Source organism: Triturus cristatus, chromosome 3_1 (genome assembly GCF_964204655.1).
Source record: "Triturus cristatus chromosome 3_1, aTriCri1.1, whole genome shotgun sequence".
In the NCBI taxonomy this organism is placed as follows: domain Eukaryota; kingdom Metazoa; phylum Chordata; class Amphibia; order Caudata; family Salamandridae; genus Triturus; species Triturus cristatus.
The window spans coordinates 806,135,130-806,152,133 of record NC_140583.1 but is presented as its reverse complement, the minus strand read 5'-3'; the positions used below and the strand labels follow the sequence as shown (position 1 = coordinate 806,152,133).

The 17,004-nt window shown below is 47.1% G+C and overlaps 1 protein-coding gene across 10 annotated transcripts in view; it reads right to left on the bottom strand.

The window, feature by feature from the left end:
- IFT54 (intraflagellar transport 54) overlaps positions 1 to 17,004 on the bottom strand; it is a 543,753-nt gene that overhangs the window by 438,954 nt on the left and 87,795 nt on the right. For all 10 annotated transcript variants that reach the window (XM_085645129.1, XM_085645127.1, XM_085645123.1 and 7 more), the window contains exon 2: positions 11,271 to 11,339. In XM_085645129.1, coding sequence (XP_085501255.1) covers positions 11,271 to 11,339 — 69 coding nt within the window. The remainder of the gene's footprint in view (positions 1 to 11,270; positions 11,340 to 17,004) is intronic.

Below are 17,004 nucleotides of genomic sequence, written 5' to 3'. Positions count from 1 at the left end.
TACAAGAAAACATTTCAGATCCACGAATGTTGCTTATGTACCAGTGTGCAGACACTAAAGACATCGGAAGGGTTAACCTATATGGAGAAATATGTTCACAGGGCGGGGATGATGGGAGGTTCGTTAAAGAATCTCCGGCAAGATAGAGTCTCTGCCAGATAGGGCGTTACCAAAGGTAAGTAACTTGTGAATATGATAGACATTTCTAGCTGCAGATTCCTTACCCTAGAATACATACAAAAACAATACCTCTCCTCCGGAGGTGGGTCTGCAAATAGAAATAGGCCAGGACGTCCTGGAGAACCGAACAGGCAAAGTGCACGTCACAATGGAGCTGTCTCTTCAGGCAATAGTGTTTGGTAAACATGTGTGCAGAGACACCCATGTTGCAGCCTGAGAGATGTCCAGGACAGGAACTCAGCGAGCTAATGCAGTGGTGGCAGCCTTAACTCTAGTGGAATGAGCACACAAGCCTTCAGGGGGTTTTTCTTGGCCACTGCGTAGCAGATCTTAATGATGAGCACTATCCATCATGAGATGGTCCATTTCCGCACAGTCTTCTATTTCTTCACCTCAATGAAATCAATGAAAAGTTGGTTGTCCACCCAGAAATCTCTGGTACAATCAAGGTAGAACGACAACGCTCTTTTTGGGTCCAGCCGGTGGAGTAAGTCCTCTGCTTTGGAAGGGGGAGGCAAAACAAAGGAAGTGTGCATGGTACTTGTCTGGCCCACATGAAAAAGTGTCACCACTTTCGGGAGGAAAGAGGCGCGTGCTCCCAACGCTAGTTTGTCTGTGTAGAAAGATGTGTAAGGAGGGTGCACAGAAAGTGCTTGCAGCTCATTAAACCTCCTGGCTGATGTAATGGACACTAGAAAGGCAGTTTTTGAGGTTAATAAGCAAAGAGGGTAATTATGCAAGGGCGCGGGTGTGGCTTTGCCCTGGCCAAGATTGGCAGCTTCCTGATTCCCCACTGCTGGTCAGAGCACTGATTATCCGTGCATTCCCGCTCTGCCGCCTCTTTTTTCAGCGACATCAGGAAGTAAATCCTCCGCCTGCAGGTAAGTGCTCAGCGGCTGGGCTGGGACCCACTACGGTGCCAGATGAATGAGGGCCAGAGGAAGAACTCCTGTATGTGTCCTGTGCTACCAGATTGCTGACTGAGGCCGTCGGCTCCTGGGGCGCGATGCTGCTGCCGCTCCGACCTAGACAGCGGCTAAAAACATAGGGCTGTGCTGGAGCATTGAGGCCAGGATCTAGGACTGTGGTCAGTGCTGGATTAGCCGGCTGTAACGCCCTGAACGTCTCAGGATCGTTTAACAGACACGATAATGAGAACGCAACCACTTGTGAAGGTTTAGTTATTTTAATGAAGGCAAAAATAATACAAGGAATAAACAAAGGTTATAGTCACTGGAATCCTCCAGGCTAAGTACGTTACCAGCCCACAGCACGGATGGTCCTAAACGTCCTCTGCATATACGCCGATCCCGGCGTATGCCAACAGAGGGCAGAAATGAAATGGCCGACAATGCCAATCGGTAGGCTGTGAGGGGCACGAAGAGTGTTGGGGAGAATCGAGGAGTCAGGGAAACACCCAGCCGGGGTCTCTACCTGAAGGGAGCAGCCGCTCAACCTCTTCCTCAGACTGCACCGGGACGCGGAGTCACCTCCTGGTGATGCGTCACCGATACCCCAATCACAAGCAAAGAAGACTGAACCGAGAGCAGCCGCTCGATCGATCCTGTGGACTTCCGAGTCTGTAACGCGGCAAACACCTCCTGGTGTGCGTTACAGCTGGCAGTCCCTGTATCTCTGGTCGGGCTGGGAGTTACGACTCCAACCAGCAAAAGCGCCACTGCGCTTTGACTCAGCCGAGTCAAAAAGCGAAGCTCAATGGTTATCCGGTAGAGCTTCCGGGTCCTTCACAGGTGACGATGGGGCAAGACACGGCCCAGGGAGTAACGACTCGACCTACCTCCGTTCTTGCCTTACTGGAGCACCACTCCGGAACACTGCTCTTCACTAAGCAGGTACGTCGGTGTAAACACAATATCCGACAGCGTTGTACCTCCCGGTTCCTCCCTTTATAGGGCGTGTTTTCCTTGAGTTATGTAACAGCTCTCCTGTTTACATAAGGGCGTGTTTTCCTTGAGTTATGTAACAGCTCTCCTGTTTACATAAGGGCGTGTTTTCCTTGAGTTATGTAACAGCTCTCCTGTTTACATAACCTCTCAACCGCTAAGCATCCTGGGAGATGCAGTCCGTTTTCGCTGGTTACCGTTTTCCTCCCCTCGCATGACAGGAATTCTTGACACCGGCGCCAGCCGGCGGAGCAGGGCGGCAACTGGGCGTGTCGATGACCTAGTTAAGGCCTAACAACTTTCTGGACTTCGGTGAGCTGAAGTATATTTGTGCATCGCAGTGGCACTCACCGCTGTGATACCACGGTGGGAGTCCTGCCTGTTTGATGCCCCCCCCCCCATCTGCTATGTGCGCAACACTGTTGGGGCACTGTGTTCTGACCGCGTTGCAACCCTTAGAGCCTGTCTCCCTTTTGTGTGGAGTTGGGTCACATACTTGACAGTGGGGTGAAACGCTCCTATTGTTGCCTATAATTTGTCCAGTTGGGGGTCACAGTAACCTGTCCTTTTTTAGCTGCCTCCTGAATTTTTAATTCTGCTGCAGGCCTGCATTTTGCTATTCATCATGGGCAAGACTGATGCCAAACAGCAGCGTCTTACCTTTGAGGCCTGAAAACAGTCACGTAATCCTGCTATTTTCTCTGAGCAGTCATTTGTTGGAAAGAAAGTACCTGGGAGTGACCCCCCACCTAACGATATTAAAAATCTGCTGCTGGAGATGTTCACGAGTGTTGGCGACATCGATCGTAAGCTGGATTCCCTTACCAAGCGCATGGATGACATGAAGAATCGTATGGACAGACAACAGATGAGCTTGTCTGACCCTGAGCAGCATATTTCAGATGTGCAGCAGGTTAAGACCTTAGAGAGGCAGAGGGCGGAACTTCACAAGAATGAAGACCTGGATGCTCGTTCCAGGAGGAATAATGTTCGCATTCTTGGTGTTCCCAAATCTACAGAAATGGGGCGTATGGAGGACTATAGTGAGAAGTTCCTTCTCACATTGTTTGTCGCTGACAGATTCTCAAAGTCCTTTGTGGTAGAGGGGTGGCATAGGTCATTGGCCCCGTGTCCCATCGTTGTAAAAAATTTGAATTACCGTGATAGAGATCAGGTACTCTGCCTGGCCCGTGAGGAATGGGAGGAGAGTCCGAGGGCAGGCGCCTTACATTTTTCCTGATTTCACACAAACAGTGCTGGAGGCTCGTAAAAAGGTTCCTTCCAGTCAAAAAGAAACTGCAGGAATGTGGCATTAGCTATGCAATGCTATATCCCGCCAAGCTGCCCTTCTCCTGGCAGGGTAAGCCCAGGCTTTTCGCTGACCCCCCTGCAGCAATGGCCTTCTTGCAGAAGGCACGCTCTCCTACACAGAAGCCCTCACCCCCTCGTAAGGATGCTGGACACACTTCGCCCCTAGACAAGGTAGAATGACTTATTGTACCTGTCGACTGCCACCAAGTGTGATATAGGGGCTTGATTTGCTGTTTCTTCTTCAAAATGCTCCTGTCATTTCGAGTTGCACATTATGCCTGATACTATGCTGATGATACTTTCTTTTCTGATGTTTCTTCATTGGTCATGGTTCACCTGGTTTGATCCATATATGTTGCCGTTGAGAATTAATACGATTGTTGATAACTTGCTTACTTCGCTGGAGGAACGCCATTTCTAGTACTTTGGCCGGCCCTTGCTTTCAGTCTTTTTCTGTTCAAATGACTGACACTCTCTGGTATGTTCTATACAGTTTTCTCACAAATACCTGTTGTCTACATTTGGGATGTCACTGGGAGATTGGGTCCTAGGGTGGGTTGGGGGGAAAGGGATGAGTTGGGGTACCACAATGTTCAATTCTTGCAGCATTTTTACATGAGCATCACTATTACTGTGAATTGTCGTAATGGACCTATGTCTCGCTTTGCTTTATGGTTCACACTTGTAATCCCAGTGCTATATCCTTAAGGTTCATCACTTGGAATGCCTGGGGCCTTAACAACTATAGAAAATGCAGACAGGCTCTTGCTTACTTGAGCCGCATTGTGTTACAGTGTTACAGGAAACTCATTTAGTGCCTAGTTAGGAACATAAACTGCCTGCTACTCCGGCCACTCACCAATACTTTGCATCCCACTCATACTCCTTTGACTCGGGGAGGGGGGGGGGGGGTGAATTTGCGATCATTATTAGGGAAAAGGTTTCTATTCGTCACTATTGCTGATCCTAATGGACGATATCTGGTAGTGCAGGGCCTTTTTGGACACACACATCACATTGCTCAATACTTATGGTCCCAATGGAGACAACCCTGATGTTTTTACTGCTATGCTTAAACACTCTATGGTACTTGTTCCACGCTCGATTATTTGGGCTGGGGATCATATCATGGTTTTTGATATAGCTTTCGACTGTTCTGACTGCCATGAACGACGCTTTACTAGAACCCGCAGAGTTTTTAATACTAACATGGAACAGTTTGACCTGCAAGATTTATTGTGGTCGAGATATGGTATGACCCGAGAATATACCTTTCACTCTACCATCCATGATACTTTCTCAACGCTTGATTTTTGGGTGAGGATCATGGGACATTTTGAGTTGAATGCGTGACATTCAACACCTCCCTAGAATATTTTCTAATAACTCTCTGGTGATATTACACGTAGATATGTCAAACGAATGGACATGAGTACCACTGTGGCACCTTCAGCCCAAGAATTTGTTGGATTCTGCCTTTGAGGAGGAAGTTTGGGTGCCACTGGGGACTAGGTAGCATTAAATAAGTTCTCAGTGACATCACTTGCTTTGTTTTGGGAACCTTTGAAGGCTGTTATCCGAGGAGAGTGTATTGCTCCTGGAATTCTCAGGGAAATCCAGAGTTGACTGTCTATGCTGGAACAGGAGCTCCGTGTATTGGAATTGAGATATGAGAAACCAAGGACCCTACTATCTTGGCTAAAATATGCTTGCTTTTGGTAGAGTTCCAAGACAAGGCAGATGGGAGGTTACATTTCTAGGTAAACATATGCTGGCACGCAGATATGGGGAGGGCGATATGCCGGGACACACTTTGATCATGTTGATAAAACCTAGGTAGGCTGCCAATCATGTTTATAATCTAGACACAACTGATGGGCATTCGATATATGCCTCTGAAGATATAATTAGAAAATGTGTCACTTTCTAATAAACATCTGTATACCCCACAGTCGGAGGCAGATCCTACCGACTTATCCGCTTACCTAGACAAAGGCAAAGACGCAGAAATTAAATGTGCCATTCGTCAATTATATCATGGAAAAGCTCTGGGTAGTGACAGCCTCCCCGTCGAGTTTTATAAAGTATATGCTGATGAACTGACGCCCATTCTCATCGCTGTTTATGACGACGCTTTTTAGACAGGTAAGCTGCCATTCACAATTAGGGATTCCATTATAATTACACTCCTTAAGCCTGACAAAACCCCCTCTAGGTGCAAATCATATTATCCCCTAGCCCGTATTAACGTTGATAGTAAAATCATGGCCAAGTTATTAGTTAACAGACTGTTACCATTGATGCCATGTCTGATTAAACCTGACCAGCCTGGATTTATTCCAGGGCGGTCCACAGCAGACAATCTCCACTCATTTTTTGCCCTTACACACCAACTATATGCCAATACACCTATTGTTGCCACATTCTTGGACGACCCCAAGGCATTCGACACTGTGGAGTGGCCTTTTTAACTCGTGGTACTGTCTAGACTGGGACTTGGTGAGACCTTCTTTGAAAGGGTTTGCCTCCTCTACACCCCTCCATCCGCCAGGTTGCATTTGAACAATGGACTCCTAGAGCCATTCGTAATCGGGCGAGGTACACAGCAGGGGTGCCCCCTATCGCCTCTCCTTTTTGCTTTGACTGTGGAGCCCATAGAGTGCGCTTCACTCGTCAGCGAAGAGTGAATATGGCGTTCCAGTATACTCTTCTATCCATGTACGCCGATGATACCATGCTTGTGGTTTAAAATCCTGCTGTCAATCTTATTGAGGAGATAGTGGAATTTGGTCTGGTATTCAGATCAACTGGAATAAATCTATTATGGTCCCTCTCACTAGTTCCACCACTCGCCCAGAAATATAATACCCGGTGCAATGGCAGACGGACCCTATTCCATATTTAGGTATACCTGACTGTGCTGCTCCACAACCCACAGCCCTATAGGCTTTTCTCAAGATTATATGTGGCAGTGATGAATAATGTAGTTACGGAATTTTCAAAGGCCCAAGTGGCAAACAGATCTAAGATCCTCCCCAATCTCCGAAGAGACCTTGTACCACTTCCATTTGTGACTCTCTAAGCATCTATGGCTGAGTTTGTCCACTCTGGTATTTAGTGAGCCCACCAGATGTTGAAACACCAGGGAAATGCCCTGACGTTTCAGCCATGTCCACGAATGCAGAGCCTCTTGAAACCGGATCCACGACACCACACAGTCCTACTTGTTAAAATACCACATGGAGGTGGTGTTGTCCGTGAATACCTGAACTAGCCTTCCCTTGATGGAAGGAAGAAAGGCTTTAAAACCAGTCAGATCACTCTCAACTCCAGCAAGTAGATGTGGAGCCGAGTCTTCACCAGAGGAAAGTGCCCAGGAATTACACATTTGTCACTACAGTCAGCTATGGTTGGATAACGGAAAGGGGTCTTTCGCTGACCCAATCAAGGCCCGTCAGCCACTACTGCAGTTCCCTCTGATATCTGGACCAGGTCGGAGAGATCCCCCTGATTCTGCACCCATTTGGACTTCAGGTCCCACTGCAGAATCTGTATATGCCAGCAGGCATGTGCTACCTGCAGGATGCCAGAGGCAATGAGACCCCACAGTCTCAGAGTCAGTCTCACCGAAATCCAGAATACAGGCTGAAACATAGGACTCGTAGCCCAAATATCGTGGACTTGCCGTTCCGGAGGAGAGCCCTGAATCTTAACTGTTTCCAGAACAGCTCTGATGAAAGCGAGAGTCTGAGAGGTTGTCATGTGTGACTTTGGTGCATTTATAGTGAACCCCAGCCGTAGTCTGGAGGTGAGAGACTTTCTGGGGCGAGCCCACCTTTAATAGCCAGTTGTCGAGGTAGGGGGCAGACTGGAACCCCACACCTCCGCAGGTGTGCTGCAACCACCACCATTCAGCGTGATGAACACTAAGGTGCGCTAGTAAGGCCCAAAGGGAGCACAGCAAACTGATGATGCTTGTGGCCCACCGTGAACGCAGGTTGGACAATGCGGTTGGAATATCTGTTATGGAGAGCCAGGGGGACAGGTGATGGCGTATCCTGCCACCAATCGGGTGCCTGTGACTGTACGAGGGCAAACTAAAAAGTGGTTTGGAAGCTATGGCTGCCGGAACACTAGATTGACCTCTGGCTGGCTGTCTCACGAGGCTTGTAGCAGCCACATCGGTGGCCACAAAAGGACTGGGGAGTCTGTTAGTCCTGGTGTCTGTGCGGGAATGGACATGGTTGGTAGCCCCTACTGTAGCCACGGAAAAGGCGAAAGGCAGAATGGGGTTGGCGTAGGGCCATGGAGAGGCCCAAAGACCTGGGCTGCATCCGATCCTGCACCAAAATCTACCTGGTCTCCAAAGAGACAGTTGCATTTAAAGAGCATGTCCATAAGGGGTGCCCGGACATCCACCCAAAAAAAATCAGTCGATCTCAACCAAGCGTGGTGTCTGAGTGCCACTGATGACGCCATCGCTCTGCCTAGCAAGTCGGTCGTATCTTGTCTGCACTGAATGGTGAACTTTGCTGTGTCTCTGCCCTCTGCAATAGCTTGTGACAGTATGGCTCGAGCTTCCTCCGAGACCACGGACAGCACTTGCACAATCGAAACCCAAATCATGAGGGTGTATGGGCCCAAAAGGCACAAGGTGTTCACCAACCGCAAGAGAACATCCCAGTGGCAAAGTTATCCAGCCTCTTGCATTCATTATCTGGTGGTGTGGTAGGGAATGCACCAGGGCTGGCTTTGGAGGTGGAGGCCTTGACGATCAGGTTCTGCAGAGTGGGGTGCTGGGTGAGGAATCTGGGATCTCAGGGGTGGGCAATGGCGGCGGATAATAGTCCTGTGCTCTGGCACCCTTGTACAGAGCTTGGACCAGGCCCCAAGTAGGACATCAGTGACATCTTCATTAAAAGGGAGAAGGGGTTCTGAGAGGGTGACTCCTGGCTGAACCAACGCCACCCCCATTGGGGGCAGCTGAAAGTCCAAGACCTCAGCCGCCCTCATCACTACCATGCAAAAGAGGCCACTTCTTCCGTATCCACACTAGGAGAAGAGTCCAGGCCAGTGCCTGGTGAGCCGTCCAATTCATTGGCATCCGCCAGTTCCTCATACCAGTTGTCAGTCCTCAAGGCGGTTGTAGATATAAGGATCCTCAGATCCTCCCCAATCATACTCCTCTACAGGTCTGTCGAAAAAAGGAGGCACTGGCTCTGACACGGAAGGTCGCGTTCAAGCTGGTGTCGGTATCGGAATCGGCGACACTGGTCTGACTCCATATCAGAGTCGGGTATGATGATGAGGTCCACCCAGCTATCGGGCTTCAGCAGCGTCGGGAAAGAGGTTGCTGGAACAGGCTACGGGGAAAGTCACGGGTTCACATTCAATCTGAGATAGTCTAGATCCAGGGGGCGCAACATGCACCGAGACCAAACACACTGGCAGAAATCAAGTGGGAGCACCCTCCGAACCCATGGGGCCTGAATGGGCTATGGAAGGGTTGGTCTGCCCCAAAATATTGGTGGATGGCCTCACAGAAGCCAAAGAGTTGGGTGGGGGGTTTCCTCCACCTCTTGGAAACTCAAGGAGGCGTGGAGCGGACCCATAGGCAGGCTCCAGTTGGGAGCGGGCCTAGAGTGAATTTGTTCCTGTGCCTCATTTAAAGATTTGGACTGGTACAATGACGTCAAAGATCGCTCGGACTTCTTTGATTTCTTGGACTTTTAGTAGGACTTACCCGATGACTTTGAGCGCAATGGTGAGGTCCTAGAACAACTCCGTAAACGGGCCTTGGACCTTCTACGCGACCGAGACCTGGAGCATCATGGATTCGAACAGCATCAGGTGACTAGAAGCTTTAAGGATCGCTCCCTCAGCTCCTTATGGTTCATGGCGCTGCAGTCCTCAAAACTCTTGGTAGGTTTGGTCCAGCTCGAAGCACCACAGGCAAACCACATGGGAGTCTATCACAGGGACATCGCTACACACTTTGAGACAAGTCTTAAAAAAATAGGTTTGCCAAAATGTTGAAAAAAGTCAGTCAAAAGGGTGGAGCCTATATATGCACCACGCACATCACTACTGGAGATGACGTCAGCCACCTGAATGACAACACCCACTGGCTCGCAAAGGTACTGCTCGAAAAGTGTCTAGATAGTCCGACGCCTGGGAATGTTTTTAAGGTAAGGAATCTGAGGCTAGAATTCTAAATCAGCTACAGAGTTCATTAAAAAAAAGTCTTTCAGCCTGTATAGCAATAAAAAAAACTGTGTACTCAAGGTTCCACATGCAATGTAAAATAACCTACTCTTATAAGCAATTATATAAGGTCTTTGAAGTCTATTCCCCTTCTTCCTTGGATGAGTTTCCTTTCTAATTTCTCCACCAACATCAGTCACTACAGAGCTGTGGGTACAGCAAGTCTGGCTTAACAGGGATGTCAGCTTTGAACTTCCCTTTACAAAAAGGCTTATTGAAGCATGTGAGCAAAATCAAGGATGAAGAATGGCATGAGGCTAAAATGGCCCCTAGGGAGTCAGCTACTGCTGTTCAATTTAGAATAATCCAGTTGTTGTTGCTCCATATGGTATATGCTACCCTGACTCAAACAGTGGTGCTTCTGGAAGATCCACTCTCCTACTTGTTTGTGATGTAGGGCGCCTTGGGCTCTTCCTTCTTATTACATGGTCATGCCCGGATTTGCAAAGCTGCTGAAGGGGCGTGTTTCACCGCTGTCAGTGGAATGTTGGGCTAGACTGTGGACCCGGATCCCAAGCTCACCTTCCTCTATGAAGTCTCTGGAATGGACACGGATAGATACAGGGCCACCTTCATCCAAAAAGGCTTTTTAGTTGCCAAGTAGGAGATTGCCAGAAAGAGGAGACGCAACAAAATGTGTAACACTTAATAACTGGGATGGGGTGGTCTGCTGCAATGTGCTGGAGATACCGGTCTATGAGGTTCGTGGATGCCTACACAAACTAACTAGGATCTGGGGAGATTAGGGGAGCAAAGGGGTATAACTCTAGACCCACCAAGGAATAACAGCTGAACTAGGGGCATATTGATTGCCTAAAGTATGCCATGACGCAAGATCAATGGGAGCAACGGCATGGTTATTTCATTCGGTTGTCACTTAGCTTTTTACAGTGATTACTGTAAAAAGCATGCTCGCTGTTATGAGGTTTGAGATCTAAAGAAAAATGTGATGGTGTATGTCTTGTGGTGTCAGAAAATACCAATAAACTTGTTTAATACAGAAAGGCTTACTGAAGCTGACCTTCCATGGGATGTCGGAAATGAAACAGGCATATCAGAAATAGGAATAAAGACAATAGTAGGTCAGAGGGTGCAATAACATGCAGAGTGCCTTTAAAATGCACAATCAAATGAAATTGATAACAGTCAACTTACAGCCTGGGGTTTAATCACACGGTTCAGGATCAGCTTCTAGACTTCCAACAGACCCCCACCCACATTCCAAAACCACACAGGCCATTAAGCCACAATTGCTAATATTAACACAAGAAGAGAGTAATATAATAAACACTGTAAGAATGAAAACAAGATGAACATAAACCTATGGAGGTTATTTGTTATAATCCATAATAATGCAGTTGAAATTTCACAACCCCTCACAAGTGAGGGGATACCATGCCAACATGAGGTGAAAATAAACTCCATAGCACTATATTCTTTATAAGTATTGAAGGATGACAATGCACCAACTGTGAGGTACCTAGAAGAAGAGAGGTCCAAGTACTACTTAAAAACAGAAGCCAGTTCGTAAATTTGGTGGGTCACCTTCTTATAATTGGTAGAAGGAGAAAACAAATTATATTAAGAAAAGTCAACACCTCCAGTGGTTACCTTAACATTATCAGACTTCAGCTCAGACTCTGTGTATAGCCCTTTCATGAAGTCCGTCACCCGGATTACCTGAAATGAAGGGTCAGAGGTAAGTTACAAGCCAAAGACATTGTACAGCACACATGTGTCAGACAAGCCCACATCACCATCCCAAAGTTGTTTTTTTTTTAGACAGATTGGAGGCTAGACACTACCTGAAACACAGCCTGAAAGAGAAGCTTACACACAATGCACAAAAGCAGCAGAGTCTACACACTAGTACTGTTCAAAGCACACTTTGTCACTATTCCTTTCAACCTCACTTTCTACAATGGAGATGCATGTGGCCAGTAATGCACCGTACTCTAGCAATACATTTGATTCTTATGAGCTATGCCTGTACTTTATCAGTTATCTGGAAATAAATGTAAAAATGCATCATCATAAGATATATGCCCACGTCTAACCTGGAATAACTTCAGTGGGTCTAATGCAGATGAGAGAAACCCCCAGCGAATTGGCAACTAACCATGTTTGAGAAATTCTGAGAAATAATTGTAATATCCCAAAACTGTTCTGACAAGGTGTCAATGGGAAGTTGAGGGTTCTTGAGGAAAAATAAATAGTTTTTCAGCCTGTTCTGTTCCATACATGATCAACACAAAATATGCTTTGGAAGATTTTGTAAGAAATTATGGCGGTTCTTCAGCATAATATGTGCTTCAATAAAAATCAAATAGAGACATTTTAAATCACATTTTCCTAAACTCAATGATCAAAACTAAAGAAGTAATCATCCTCGATTTTATTTAAAAAATAAGGTACTAAAGCAAGATTGGATTATTTATTAGCTTAAGTTCCTGATCACAAATGCCATATAATTTAGCTTAATATGTATTTCCCACACATTACTGATGTTCAATTTGCACACAACCTGTTTGGCCATACATTTATCCTATGTCTCAGTTTGCCATTGGTTTCCCTCAGAAGTATGTCCTCCAAGAAATTCCCATCATTATGTTCACCAGAAATTTGACACAAAATTCTGCTCATATATATGTGTATGGCAAGTTCTAGCTCTTTTAATTCAACCGCTCAGTTGATGGAGGTTTACTGTGCTCTGTTGTCACCATTTCACCAGAACATCAATACCCACACAAACAGAATCGTTCAGGAGACTGCTGTCAAGTTAGAGCCTTCCCCATGGTAGGCATGTAAAATTAAGTGTCTTGTTCTAGGTTTTGCAGACTTTCACCTTTATGGCTTTAAGGACGGGACTTCTTCATCTAGGACTAGATGGTCTGATGGTAGATGTCGGGTTACAGAGAAGTTCACCTCAAGTGACAAGGTGGCTCAGAGGTTCCCCCTGGGGTTGGCAGATCTAGGATTTGATGGTAGATGGCAACAAATGTCATCTCTGCGGCAGCATGGTTCAGGGGTTACCTTCTGGGTTGATGAGACTTTCAACTTTATGACTGACCAGCTAACTGTTTTGATCCTGGAACACAATTACTTTTCCATTTAGGTCTGCATGCCTCTGGATTATTGTCCAACATCAGAGAAATATGCTTAAGCGTAGAAATTGATTCAAATCTAAAACCAAGCATATCACATCACTATTTGGGATTTATTTAGTGACTCATGTGAAATGTGTTAATTAGTTTTGACAGACTTTCAGTAGAAAAGGCATCCCCATGGCACAGAATACCTGCCACACTTGATTATCATAGTGGAGGTCACTGCTTGAGTTTATTTGACTTGATACTCACTAAAGGAAGCTGGCTCTTTATATGATATTGCCATCAGGTGGTAATACTGGGCACAGAGTTCAGGGGTTCCCCAAAAGTGTACAGGGCTCAATGTAAAATCCAAAGTGCTCTATCAGTGGTAGTGGGGGCGAGCAGCCTTAGGCTAAACAGAGGAGTGTAAGACATCAATTGCAAAGTGATCAATAATAGAGGGACACACGACTCAAGAAGGAGACCCAGACTAATTTTAGAAAAATATACTTTGTTTGTACTTTAAATTAAGACCAAGATCTTTGCAATAAGGTAAGTATGTGTTAAATAAAAATACTCTGCACTTTGAAAAATCAACACTTAAAATATTTTCAGCACAGTTCAATGTTATCCTATGAGGAAAACAGGTTTGCGGTTAATCATGTAAGTACGCACCTTACAGTTCCAATCTTAGGGACCAAAGGTCAGCAGTAGGCAAGGAGAAGGTAAGTACCAACACTGCACCACCAGCAGCACAGAGACAGCCGGGTGCAGAGGTCAGAATTGGAGTCGGCCCAATGTGTTCCAATGGAGACTGGGGGTCCTTGGAGCCATACTGCTTGCAAGTAAGTGACACGGTTGCAGGGGCTAAGCTTTGGATGTTCCGACTAGCACCTGGAAGCGGGGGACGAAGCAGCACCAAACATACACCACCAGCAGTTCAGGGGCAGCCAGGTGAAGGGTGCAAACACAGCGTCAGGCACCCAATGCAATCCTAGGGAGTTTCTTCTTTTTGGAAACACGCTGCAGTCATCGAACCAGAGGGTCCAGATAGAACACCAGTGATAGCAAAGGTAAACTGAAGTGTTGGGGGTCACGGGGCACAGCTGGTCGAGCTCACCAAAGCCCGTGGGCTGCGGGTGCAGGGGTGCCTTTGAACGTCAGAAATCTTTCGTCGCTGTGGGGGGGGGGTCTTCAGATTCATTCTAAAGGTGCCGTCGTTGAGTCCAGAGAGGTTGGCCAACGCTGGACTTGGAGACCTGGTCGTTAGTGAGACTTCCCTGGGCAGGTGGCCCACTCGTACTTGGGCCGTGGGCCTCGGATGCAAAGTGGGTCCGAGTTGCAGATCCGCCTAGATGCCGGAGTTTTTGTTGTTGGTTTCTTCTGGACAGGTACGCTGTCCACGGGAGATTGGAATCTTTGTTGAAGGCAGCAGACCTCCCAGGGGTTTCAGAGGTCGCTGGCTGCAAGACAGGTCGCAGGTTCATCGAAGCTGGAGACAGGCTGGTAGGGTTGGGGTCAAGTCAGTCGTCTTCAGTCATCTATGTAGGGTTGTCTTCTGTCTTTGTAGGTTATCGCAGATCTAGTTTCTAGGTCTGGGGGAGCCACCTAAATACTACGTTTAGGAGGGGTTTTAGGGGAGTAGTAGGGAGGACCAATGGGCACCTTCCCTGGGGTGACTATACCCTCTATTATGCAACCCTCCTGTAGGAGGGGACATAGACCTAGCCCTGATTGGAGGGTTCTCCCCATCTTCAAGATGGCGAGGACTGAAAGTTGTGCTTCACCTCGCCTCGCCCACCTTAGGAGTGGGGTTGGCAGAGGTGGGCACATCTCCTGTTCATTTGAGTTTTCCCCCCCCCGGTTTTCCCGCCCAAAGTGGGGGTGTAAACCAGGGGCTGCCATCTGCTGCTAGCAGCAGAGGCTGAGGGCTGGATTACAAAGGCAGCAGGTCTTTGAAGCATCCCTCATCGAGCACCAGCCCATCCTTGCGGAGGTGTGACACCTCTGCACCGGATGGGCATTGTTTCTGGTCCCAGAGAGCAGGGGCTCTCTACCCAGGGGCCAGAAACATGCCTGATGGTGGCTGGCTCCCTACAGCCGATCAGAGACCACACCAGGGTTGGTAGGTTTGGGTACATGGTACAATAAATTCCACATCAGTGTAGATGTATTAAAAGGAGTAGTTGGGTGAAGCCATCTTGGTGCTGTAGAACTCGAGTTGTCGAGTTTCCAGCCCATGAACTCTCTATGGCTTCCCTGGCACTTAGAATATTAAGAAATGGCCACCAATATTGTAGGGGCATATCTGCTCCAGCAGATATGCCCTCACCTGTGATATAGTGCACCCTGCTTTATGGCTGTGAGGCCTGCTAGAGGGGTGCCTTAGCTATGGCTTCAGGCAGTGCTGGTGGGCATGGCATCCAGGCAGGGTGCCATGTCGACTTTGTCATTTTCTCCGTCATACGGGCATGCAAGCTGCAAAGGGCAGTGGCATGGTCCCAGTGAGGTGGGTCCCGAGAGACCCTCTTCAGCTCCCAGGCACCAGGTACCATTTACTTGGGATTTGCAGAGGGTAGAAGTACCTTATGGGGATTCGTATTTCGAGAAGAAGCACTGAACAGGGAACCTGGTTGGCAGGGACCCTGTGCACTACAATTGAAACCACATCAAAACCAGGCAAAAAGTGGAGAGGCTAACCATGCAAAGAAGCACTTTCTCACACTCAATGATAGGTTGTGTAACAAGTCTGGTTCATTGTGCTCTCAGTCAGTCCAGCACCATTACCAGGGTTCTGTTCACTCATGAAGTATACAAGATCAGTTCAAGTGTGCTGGACTTACAATATGGTCTAAGGGGGTGCAAAATTCCGGCATTAATACTGGTTAATAAATAAAATGTGGAATGAGTAAAGCAAAGAACGAAGTTACTTTTATCTTACCTTCCAGACAGAACTGAAGTCTTATAAAAACCTTTCCCCAGATGTTTTGTAGTTGGGACCTTTTGATTGTCTAGGCTTTACTTGTTTTCCACATGTGGACTGCTAATATTGAACATCTGCACCAGCATTAATTCCAGTCTGAAGTCAAGATTTATTTGGCTTACTAAATTGTCAAATTTAGGTAAATAAAAACTTCCCTCTTTCACTTTTGCTAAGATTTCTTCACCTGAGGACTTTGACAGTCTGTTGATAATGGATTCAAACATGGTTCTACAACTCTTAGTGGTCCGAGCTCCGAAATCGCAACTGTGTTTTAGAACAGAGGGTCAATAACTCAAAGGAAAACAATAAAAAGATGAATGTAATGCCTCGCATTGGACGAGGTTTTGAAGATAAGTGGCTTTTTTTATTTTAGCCATCCTGTGACCATTGTTTTCATTATGATAGCTTAAACTACTGATAATGCTCAGCTGCCCAGCCCCAGTAGCAACAGTTGCCCAACCACCACAGCTAGCCCACCTAAGTGAAATGGATGAAGTTGCTTTTCAGTGCGAACACAAAGGACCTTCCAGCCAGATTATCAGAAATCTGCCCAAAGCAACCTTTCCTTCCTTGACCTGACAGGATCATTGAATGTGACGCCAAGAGTCGCTCTCCCTTCCCACCAAAGTAGCCCAATAGGGGCTCACTCTGATGACCCCAATATAACCTCGCCTAAACCGATGATTAAATGGAGTCCTCTTAGACAGCCCAAGGACAACCATCTTCTGATCTAATTGGGTCCCTAAAATGTCTGAATGAGAATAAGTTGCTCAAAGGAACCTTTGTCCCTCCCTGCCCCCAGCTGGCCTATTTGCACTTACTCGTTCAGCTGAAAAACATGCTCTTGATTCTCGAAAGGCCTAGTGGGCGCTTCTATTAGAATAATACTACTATCTCAACCAGCACCAGGAAACACATTCAGTCTGCCCAACAGAACCATTGCACCTGCCTGGGTTAAAGATACCCTTTTGTGCTACACTTCTTGTGCCTACACACTGGAAAGAGACTCTCCGTCTTCACTGCTCAAACTCAAAGAAGCTTGGCCAGTACTCCATAAGCATCAAGGGATCTTCCTCGGCTGGTCCCACGAGACTCCCTTAGGCATTCACACCAAATTGCAAGCTACCAAATTGCAAGCTAAATAGGACCTACCACTCAGATGGTTTGATGGGTCTCTTCTCACCCTGCACCTTGAGACAGGCCCTCGAGCTAACTTAAGTGGATATTAGTTGGAAAAATTAGACCCTCATAATGAGCCATTCTTCAGCCAGCT